We start from the raw sequence: 11,220 nt of genomic DNA, 5'->3' as shown, positions 1-11,220 counted from the left end.
TAGTGGAGGAATAGTACAATATTCAACCTAAACACTGTACTAAAGTACAGTAAATAGAGCTTCCATCACTGCTTATAACTTACTTTTAAGAATACACACATTAGTCCCAACTGGTAGATGAATGTATGATATCTTGCCTTTTTATTTGTGCTACTTGACAAGGGAGGCATCAGCAATGCTGCTTGTTATACTTATTCTGCTTTTAAAAATGATTGACTCATGCTGAATGTATAACCACTCTTTTAGATTCAAAGTCCGATGTGTAGCTTCAGTGCTTTCCTAACTATGACCGCATACCTTATCTTACATTTCATACTAGATTTAAATTATTCAGGATAATCATATTAAGTATAAACCCTTAAATATATTTGTCTAGTATTTTTTTTTTATCCTTAAAAATTTCAAAATTACATGCTAATCATTCCACTCTCACACTGTCTACAAAGCTCTCTCAACGGTTGCCAATAAATGCTTTCATTTCAACTTCATCAGCTAGAGAGGGAAATGCTGCAACTTCTTTTAGTTCCACTTTTTACAGGCAGACACTGGTAAGATGACACAATACTGTGTGTCAACCTTGACTCAAAGACCCACAGGGCCCAAGGGTAAGATAAAACCTAGACAATGGTAATTAATGTGTATTAAGTCTAAGATTGCATAAAAGTGAGACGTGAAAGTACTTCACACACAACAGACAGAGACTGGCGATATTCTATATTTTTGAAAATATAGACAATATGTTGACAACATGAAAAATGGTGTTTCATATTGTCAATAAATCCAATGAAGAGATCATAATCAGCATTAAATTGATCCTACTTACAAGTATTACCTCTGTAGCAATAGTGTGATGTAGCTTATTTCACTGTGCCATAACCCTCTATTGCTGTCTGCGGAACAGAGTCTACAGCCATGCTTGTAGCTCCGTGAGGCTGTGAGCTAACTGATTACATCATGTCACAATGACAATGCTAAAATGCTGTTGTCTACCAGGTATACTGTTTACCATGGTTATCATCTGAGTTTACATTTGCTAATACGACTAATACACAAAGTGCAAACCAAACCAAAGTATTGACAAATGGAGATCACAGAGATGGAATGCGTATTGTTGGTTTGGGTCTTTTAAAGGGGAACACCACCTAAATTAGGAATGCCATTATGTTATGTCCACGGTCAAGGAAAGTTCAATCAATATTTGTGAAGATGAGCTGAAGTAAGTCTTAAACTTGTGATGACATCAAGTCTAAAGTCCGGAGCTGCTCGATGGACAATGAATGGGTGACTGTCCTCTTTTTATAAAACCCAAGTGAGCTTTATGTGATTGTATTGATCTCAGTTCTGAAAGAGAAAATATACCCATATAACATTCCCCTGGGTGCTCTTTAAGTTGATATGTATCTGTGCACTTATGCTATGTATCTGTTGGTGGCTAGGAACTGGTGAAAGTGGGAAGAGCACTTTCATCAAGCAGATGAGGATCATCCATGGCCGTGGATACTCTGAAGAGGACAAGAGAGGCTTCACCAGGCTGGTCTACCAGAACATCTTCACAGCCATGCAGGCCATGATCCAGGCCATGGACACATTAAAGATCCCCTACAAGTATGAACACAACAAGGTAGACAAAACAGTTGTTTCTTTGTCCTTACTTTTCTGCTTCACGCAGTTTGATTGAGAAAGAAGTTTTATTGCACACTGTCCAACAGAAGCATCAGCATGTTACTGTCTCAGACAATGACAGGGACTGTGGTGTGTATCATGGTGAAGTACTTCTGGTAATTTGCAACGTTGTTTAGTTTTGCAGTCATGCTTCCAGTAAGTTTTGTCTACTTACAAAGGCTGGCTGAGACAAAGCAGGCTGACTTTTGGAAAGTACATATGAGGTTACACTGCAGACATGTAAAGACAGGTACTCCTGGGCCAAATACAACTAAGAGACAAACGAGGAAGGGAGACAGAGCATTCCCCATTAATCACACAGGAATCATACCAATGGCAGGTGCCTATTAATAACACAAATGTGCTGGTCCACACAAATATGCTTATCTAGGTAACAGCCTAAACACACCAGGCCTTTAAGCACCACATATAGCAGCATAGCACACTATTTTTATTTTGTCGCCCATGTTAACCAATCTGTCTGTTCATACCGGGCTATAGCGCCCGTGTCAGCCCGCACTCTGCAGCGATAGTTTCAGCGTCTCCTCTATTTCTTGCGCGAGATGCAAGCGTGTGTCAAGCCAGGCAGGTAATCACATACAGGAGGGCCACATTGCAGCCGGATACTTTACAAAAATAAAACACATTCAAAATAAAACACCTAGGTCCATGGTGATTTTGGCTGTGTTGACTTCTCACAGCGAGACACAGAGAGAGAAAGATGGACAGAGAGTGTGTGAGACACACACACACACACACACACACACACACACACACACACACACACACACACACACACACACACAGGCTACAGCTGCACACACAGCCACATATAGGCTACAATTACCACAGTTTTCCCCACTCATCCTGTCTCTTTCTTTCGTAGAGAGAGAGCAGAGAGGAGAAGGATTGCTTTTGTGACCGGCGTGTATTAATACGCATCCGGTATGAATGGCCAGGTGCACAATCAGGCATGTATCTACGCTATGTGACACTTGCGTGCCCGGTGTGTTCCAGCTGTAAGGGTTTAGATGACGAGTCCACTTCCTGTCTCCTGTGACAGTGGTAGGAGGAGGGGGTCATGTGGCCAATGTGGACCTTTAGCAGCATTAACCAAGTCTGAGTCAGCACATAGGTTATGATTTTTTCTTTCTCTGACTCTGAGTGAGGGTGATCTTCTGTGCTAGCTAACAGGATGACAATGTTTGTCACTGAGCATGCAGATTTTAGTACGGAAGTGGGTCAGAGAGGTCAAAAAGCCATGTTACCATTCACAAACTAAATGGTCTACTAACACTAGAGGGCTCTGAATTTGAAACGGCTACAGAGAGTGTTGAGTTTGTATTAACAGCATAATCAGGCAAACGGTAGCAGATATGTCTCTAATATAAGCTTAGGTGCTGATTAGGTAATGAAAGGCCTTCATCACTATTTTATCATTTACCCTCATATGCTCACAGGATGACAATGTGCCTGTTTGAGAATGGAAAGCTTGACAGGCTTAGCAACTGAGTGTCCTGAGTGTAAGGCTGACATAGCGTCCTTTTCTGAGCGCCAGCGTCTTTCAGCGGAGTGGATTGGGTTAGTGATGAAAATATGGACACAGGCCCTAACAGCCTTAGCAAATGGTTCATTACATTCAATGAAGTTGGAGGAAGTAAGAGTGAGCTTCTAGTAAATTGTTAAGATTTTTTGATTGATCTCAGGAGGTTGGAGAATGGAGAGATAAAATTGGTTAAAAGAAAACTGACACAGCAGCTTCTAACAATCCCTTCAAATTTTCCCCGTCTTTTCTCCAAAGAGAGGAGTGGGAGCATGAAAGTGCTGAAGCAGGAGCCATGAAAATAATTTTAAAAGATGGACAAAAAGGGAAAGGCATTTGAGGGTAAGACTTCCCCCAGAATGTAAAAAAAGAAGTAACTAAAAATAAACTTCTAAGGTTGTTTTGAACACACAAACAATATCTGGAAGCAATTTCAGTAAGCCTAACAGCAGAAATACAGGAATACAGGAACAGGAATATTAATAGGATTATTATTATTACTATTATTATGTATAGAGAAGGATTGGTTTTGTTTTAGTTAGAAGTGGTGTAGTCTGGTTTACCGGATGTACAGTGTGGATATAAGGCCTGCCCTCCGACGCATCTCATGCGCCGGATGGCAGGCATTCTCTTCCCCTTCATTAACTCTGCTATCTACACTACTGGTCAAAGGTTTGGGGTCACTTAGAAATTTCCATCGCACTCCATTGTAGATAGAATACAAGCTGAGATCAGTGGCATTGTTTTATTAACCAGGGCAGCAGTTTTCAGATTACACTATGTGCTTACATAATTGCAAAAGGGTTCACCAATGTTTTTCCAGTTAGTTTAAAAAAAATGATAACAGATTAGTAAACAGAATGTGCCTTCGGAACATTGGATGAATGGTTATTGCATTAAAGATCAGCCACCTACTCAGATCAGCTGGTATTCTGTCTATAATGGAGTGATATGGAAATGTGTAAGTGTTAAAGAAATAGAAACAAGCCAGAGTGGTTTTGCCCCTTATACCAGAATGTTAACTCGTGCAGCCAGAACATTCTTCAGCTCTGGATAATGGTCTGGTAATGCAAGATTAACAGTGGTGTAATAGTTAAACCATGTACAGTGTGTATAGATGTATTGTATTACTCTGAATTTTACCACAGTATGGCAGCTCATAGACATTTGTATCATGGCAGGGTCACAATCTCCTTTTATCACTGTCACAGTGGAAGAAACCATCAGAACATTAAACACAGCCGGCCATCAACAAAATGACAATTTCAGTATGTCTGCAGAAGCACCTTGTACAATAAGGCTGTTCATTGATCAAAAGTCACTCCTCACATGCGGCAATGCCAAAGTCCCAGGCAGGAGTAACTGAGAGTAAACCGTCTTAAAGGAATTGTTCACCCATAAATGACCAAACAGCTTGTGCAGAGTTTTCTGGCTGACCGATTGCACTGTGGGTCCAAGACCGAGGACATCTCTTTACAAAACCAGAAAAACACAAAGCAGCCTTTGTACTTCGTTTAGCTTTAAGAATAAAACCCTAAAATAACAGTTGAAACAAACAGCAAGGGCAGGAATATGTTGTGTGCAGTACTTGCTAAATCTACCAGCGGTTACTGTGTAGGTGTGTGACTGGAGATTAAAGCATGCTGAGGACAACAGTATAGTTTGGGTCGTAAAATATCTTCCAAAGAGAATAGTTTTAGAGTCCATAGTTTTTTAGCAGAGTGGGTAGTCCCACATCATCCTTAGCTTCTGGTGTAATTATTTCTCGCCAGTAAAAGTTTACTCTAATGATTCTTTTCATGATTGGGTAATCTGCCAGTAATTTTTTCTGTGATTAATCATTTGGTCTATTATAAAAGTTAAAAAAAATACTCACAATATTTACAATTTCCTAAATTGCAAGGTGATCCTTTGTTTTGTTTTGATCAACCATCCAAAATGGTAGACATTCAAGTCAGCATAGAATCAGTGCTCATCACAGGTAAACTCTGCTGGTGATCACGTATAGACAACTTATCTCTAGTCCGTTGGTTAGACAGACATATCCAAATGCCACATTTGCTTACTTGTAATGGAAGCAGAATCTCCAAGTTTCTAATCACAGCATTGGTAAATACGGTATGTTGGACTTGTTGCTGGTGAAGTATGGGTTCTGGACAGTCTTTGAGTAGGCCTTTAAGATTAGTGGTACGAATCAGGTTGTGAATTACAGGGCATCCTGTTTAAAGCCATGCAGATCAGGCTTTACCACCTATTATTATGATTTTGTCAAACTGTAAGGGTAAAGATGAACATGAAGGTCTTTATCCCTTACTAATGAAATGAAACATCTAGAGTGGGAGATAAACCCAGTGACATCATCATGTCTCTCCTCTCTAAAATTGAAACTGAATTGTATCTTTCATAACGCTACAAGAACAATGTACAAGAACACAAACATGACATCATGTTCATCATAAATCTGCGGCTGTCACCTGTTGTTGTTCAGGCGAACGCCATTATTGTCTGTGGGGTTGAGGTGGAGAAGGTCACAACATTGAAAAACCCTTACGTGGATGCCATCAAGAGCCTGTGGAGTGACCCAGGGATTCAGCAATGTTACAATCGTAAGAGGGAATACCAGCTCTCAGACTCTGCCAAATAGTGAGTGTAAACAGAAACTCAGATATTGCCAAATAGTTTCCATTGTTGCATCTGCTAGTTGTCTGTTTAATTAATGGAGAAGGCTCATTTTTAAGGTTGTTGACAAAAGGCTTAAAAAGCAAAGAAACAACATTTAAATTCTCACTTTTAGTGAATTGGCTGAAACAAAAGCATCAATGACGTGAATATTTCACAACACACTGTATATCTCCTCTGTTCTTCTCCTGATTCTAAATCACTCTAACTGGTTTTCATTTTGTCCTCCTGTGTAAATAGCTATCTGAATGACATGGACCGAATTTCAGATACTGGTTATCTGCCAACCCAGCAGGATGTCCTGAGGGTCAGGGTGCCCACAACAGGTATTATAGAGTACCCCTTTGACCTGGAGAATGTGGTGTTTAGGTGAGTGTTTTATGTATTTGCTTTGCTATATTTTATGTCTTAGACTGACATTTGTTTTTTGTAAAAATGTATGGTACACATACTCATCAGCATGTTTGCATCGTCATAGTGAATGTTAGCATGCTGACGTTACCATTTTGCTCAAAGCAGCACTGTGCTACAAGTACAGCCTCACAGAGGCTGTAGCTAGGCTGCAGCCTCTATAGTCCTGATTCTTCCTGTGTCCTCTGACAAGACTAAAGAGCATTGCTGTGGAAGTAGAGACACGCCTTGGAAGCCATTATGTCTTGTTAGTCTTTAATAGTCTTGCTCCAGCCCAGCTGGACCTCATTTAATAATTAATTGTCAGAGGACTTGTCTTGTCTTGCGCACGTAGTTTCATTAGCTGTGTCAGATCAGGCCAGTTGTGGAAATAGGTTTTGTTTCTATATTAATGAATTACATTCAACTGGTCTTAAAACATTTAAATGTCTCCTTTTGAAACCAGATTATTTGATGAAGTGAAAGTTTCTATTCCCTTAATTTAACAGTAATGCCCTGAAGGCAAATGCTGACGTTTTCTACTTGTTATGGGAATGTAGCCTCGTAACACTTACCATACATGGACTTTAGGTAATGAAAATAATACATATAAAACTAGGCAATAAGTTGAGATGATGTTGATATGGTGGTATTAGACTAGACTAGACTTTTGGTTTATAATGTTATTATTATTGAAGATGTGATAGATCAAATAGCTCAAATGCATCAGTACATTTAACTGGTGCAACCTTGTGAACGTGAACAAACACTGTTCTGAGTAAAACGTCAGTAGACACCATGTTTATTTAGGATCAATTCTGAAAAAAAACTCATCATACTATCAATATTTAGGTGATTTAATAATGTAATCAATCCCCTAAAATACGGCCCTAAATACAAAGAATAAAACTGTCTGTAAATTGGTAGTATGATGATTTATTTTAATGAAGGCTTGACCCTGGGGCTGTAGGATGGTGGACGTGGGTGGCCAGCGTTCAGAGAGGAGGAAGTGGATTCACTGTTTTGAGGAAGTTACTTCCATCATGTTCCTGGTGGCGCTCAGCGAGTACGATCAGGTCCTTGTTGAGTCCGTCAATGAGGTGAGATGCAGGCTGCTGCTTGCAAAAATAATCTATAACAACAATTACAAGATCATCTCTCTCCGTATATATCTTGTTAGTCTGTATTAAGGATAGAAAAGGGCTCACCTTGAGATCATCAAAAAATAAATGTGAGGGAAATAAAGAAGAAATTGTTTCTTTTGTTTAAGGCCAAACCTGTTAGGAGAGAGAGATGATGACCTAGCTGTCTGCAGAGTCCAACACAAATCTGGTTCTCTCTATTTTTGTCTTTCCCTCTTTCTGATCACAATCATAAACCCTTAATTTGTGGCAGTTCACATAGTTCACCTGCAGGGGGAGCTCTTTAGCTGCTCTGTTCAGCAAAGTGCACCTCTCAGAGAAGCTTGTTCACTTGATGAGATTACAGCCAATTGAATTTGCTCAAACAAGCAATCACTGCTGAAGTACTGCTGTCTAACTCTATATGTCTGATTCCATATTTTTGCTCATGTTTAAACTTTTGTGTTATTTGTTTTTCAAAGAATCGCATGGAGGAAAGCATGGCCTTGTTCCGGACAATCATAACATACAAGTGGTTCAAAGAGTCTTCAGTCATCTTGTTTCTTAACAAAATAGATTTACTTGAGGAGAAAATTATGCACTCACATTTGGTCGACTACTTCCCTGAATATGATGGTAAGAGGAAACAGTTCATTCTTGGTGAAAATGCAGCCCAGCATGATGGTGTTTAAGTTTTGATTACAACATTATTGATTAAGTGTCTCCATCTGTTGTTGGTTTAGTTAGAATTTCTTTGTTTTTAAAGTGACTTTTTTTTGTTGCATTTTACGACTTATTTTAACAGATGAAAAGTTGAATTAATATGCAATAAAACACAACCTGGCTCAATTCAGTACACTTAGTAATTTTGCTGCTACAGTACAGCCCAGGGTGGTCTGGTGTCACCAGTGGTTTTTAATGGCTAATTTAAATATTATTGACCTACTGAGTAAGATCTTATAACTCTTCTTTACTTGTACTGCAGCTTGTCAAATATAAACAATTAAATGCGTTTTATTATCACAAAAGTAGACCAAGAAATAAACACTGACACATTTAGTTGTTTTCTGCTTGTGGTCCCATTTTATTTGTTCTCAGTCAGGTCACCTAATGGGGATGTCTTTAAATTGTCATTTTGTGGAGCAATATAAATCTACAATGTTAGCTAACATTAGCCATCATGCGCTACTGGTCATATGCAGATTACCGTAATTGCAGCTGTAGTAGGGCTGGGCGATGGGGAGAAAATCTGATATCACAATATTCTTGACCAAATACCTCAATATTGATATTGCGGCAATATTCTAGGGTTGACAATTGGTGCTTTAGATAAATAACCATCGGTAATGTGGGCATTATGTCTAAATGGGGAAAAGGCAAATAATAGAACAGCTAGAGCAATCTGGTAAGTTCAGAAAAGTACATCACTCTACTGTATTGCAGCCTTTAAATCCAGTAAAAGACAACACTTATGTCATATCACGATATCCAAAATCTAAGGCGATATCTAGTCTCATATCGCGATATTGATATATATTGCCCAGCCTTAAGCTGTAGCCACATGTATTGAATCTATCAGGGATTTCATTGCTTTTGAATTAAAGTTTTCATTCATTCAAAGTTGGAAGTTTGTGTTATTTTTATAAATTATATAGTCTTACTTCAAAGTTCTGCAACCATTTTATATTACTATGGTAGCCTCTCTGTATTCTTGAGCTTTTATAATACTACTGAAAAATACTACAGTGCTTTACTGTGCTGTTTCTGCCCTGTGTGTCTCTCTCTACCAGGTCCCCAGCGTGATGTCAAAGCAGGAAAACAATTCATCTTAGATATGTTTGTCAGTCTCAATCCAAACAAGAAAAAAATCATCTACTCCCACTTCACCTGTGCCACAGACACAGACAGCATTCGATTTGTCTTCAGCGCGGTGAAGGACCACATCTTGCATATCAACCTGGAAGTCTACAACTTGGTTTAAAACGGTAGTGTTGCCGCTGTAATTCAATCGGCTTTGTACAGCTGGCAGTCTGGAGAGCTGTGCAGTGATTCAGTTTGCCTCACTCTGCTGCTGAACACCTTAATCCACAACAGGAAATTGAGAAGCTACAGAGCTTGTCGCCAAATGACTGTACTACTGATGTATTTCAAATTTCCCTGTTAGGCTCTTTGAAAATGCATGGCTCCAGCTATAATGAAGTGTGTCCTGACAATTAAAATGCTGCCTTAGTGAGGAGTCTATTATAGTATGCACTCTGAAATTTGGGGAGCTCTTTTGTAAACATTTTTGAGCGGTAACAGTATAAATGCACATCGATGGATTGAGAGGGAAAAAGTATTTCAGTGGCCTCAAAAGCCTCCGAAGACTTTTAATGTACTAGGTCCCTCCTTCAGGGAATCTGTGAAGTGAATGTAGACTAACTGCAATGCAGCACCTCACATCACTAACTCAAGTTAGTCATAGTTTTTTTTTTAGATTTAAAAACGGTTTTTAATTGTCTAAATTATTATTTTGTGTCTGGACTAAAGGGGGAATGGAGTACTAATTAACACTAATGACACATTTACTGCATTACATTGGTATTTGTGCTGATGTTCTGTTTGTGTGTACCTCACTTAGTTGGGTACTCTCCTTTCCACAACCTCATTTATTTTCACAAGACTTGGTACACTTTCGCATTTGTCTGTGATGGCATTATTCAGTCTTAAACCACTTTTTTTGTAAGCACAGTATTAATATATTTGTATGTAATTTAACACATACGTTTTTAATTTGTCAAAGCTGTAGAATCAAGTGTTCATGCAGTTCAGGGACTGTTTGATTGGATTTTAAGTAGTTTTCTTGCATAAAAGTCTTTTGCTAAATTGGCTTTAGAATTTACCCATTATTTATCTGAATGCATATTGTAAATATCACATGGTACATTAATGGTACATTAATGGTACACATTTTGTTTGCATCAAGGTCAGTGTTGAAAGAATAACTGCTAAAGGGAGAACTGTTACGATAATAATAATAATCAATAATAATCACTGAGGTATTTAAATTAGTGCATCTTTTTTTCATATGTTCGAGGGTATCCGATGCATGAATAAAAAGCTAATGAGAGTGTATCTACAGCACTAATGTTTACACAACCCTTTTCTTGTCATTAGAAATAATTAAAGCCTAATTTTAACAGCAATTTATGGTTAGAGGTACTGTCACTGTGATATCTTAATGCCATTTTTTGTTTTAATAAATAAACAGACATTTGCTGCTAAGTGTCTGTTTGTCTGTGTTTACAAACCAGCTCCAGCACACTGTTGGTTTAGTTTTCAAGTGTTTGTCTTCTTGGCTGCTCTGTCTGCTTATCTGGAGCAGTGTTGGTCCTAAAATCCTCCTCTGTGATACATCCATCTGGCTGGAGGCTGCAGCAGTACTTCTGTTAGGTCCATAGTTCTAGTGTTGTACACAGGGATATATATAGATATATAGTGTGGAGAATCTTTATTTTTGGAGGAAGACAGGCACTGGAAATAATGTGAGAGCTGCACATGGCACTAGAAACTACATTAATAATAGTTACATTAATTATTTAGTGTAATACTTTATAAATGAACACCAAATAAACAACTTTACACGTTTTAATATGAAATAAAATCAGGAATAGCTGTTACTTATTACTTCAAAGCAATGGGCACATCATAAGACAATAGGCTCCTAGACACAGACATGTAAAAGACCCCCCCCCCACCCCACCCCTCCTACATAATAGCACGACAACCAGACTAACTTTCTCCGCCCAGAGAATTTGGCCTGTCCATGAGAAAGAGTTTGATTAA

The 11,220-nt window shown here is 38.7% G+C and overlaps 2 protein-coding genes across 3 annotated transcripts in view; both read left to right on the top strand.

Moving 5' to 3' along the window:
* LOC116704803 (guanine nucleotide-binding protein G(q) subunit alpha) overlaps nucleotides 1-10,509 on the top strand; it is a 12,310-nt gene extending 1,801 nt beyond the window's left edge. For both annotated transcript variants that reach the window (XM_032540450.1, XM_032540449.1), the window contains exons 3-8: nucleotides 1,437-1,621; nucleotides 5,694-5,848; nucleotides 6,125-6,253; nucleotides 7,245-7,374; nucleotides 7,878-8,031; nucleotides 9,186-10,509. In XM_032540450.1, coding sequence (XP_032396341.1) covers nucleotides 1,437-1,621; nucleotides 5,694-5,848; nucleotides 6,125-6,253; nucleotides 7,245-7,374; nucleotides 7,878-8,031; nucleotides 9,186-9,376 — 944 coding nt within the window. In that variant the 3' untranslated portion in view covers nucleotides 9,377-10,509. The remainder of the gene's footprint in view (nucleotides 1-1,436; nucleotides 1,622-5,693; nucleotides 5,849-6,124; nucleotides 6,254-7,244; nucleotides 7,375-7,877; nucleotides 8,032-9,185) is intronic.
* hnrpkl (heterogeneous nuclear ribonucleoprotein K, like) overlaps nucleotides 1-11,220 on the top strand; it is a 34,927-nt gene that overhangs the window by 17,910 nt on the left and 5,797 nt on the right. The window lies entirely within an intron of this gene.

Source organism: Etheostoma spectabile, chromosome 16 (genome assembly GCF_008692095.1).
Source record: "Etheostoma spectabile isolate EspeVRDwgs_2016 chromosome 16, UIUC_Espe_1.0, whole genome shotgun sequence".
Taxonomy (NCBI): Eukaryota; Metazoa; Chordata; class Actinopteri; order Perciformes; family Percidae; genus Etheostoma; species Etheostoma spectabile.
The sequence above is the reverse complement of the archived record's forward strand: the minus strand, read 5'-3'. Positions and strand labels throughout refer to the sequence as shown.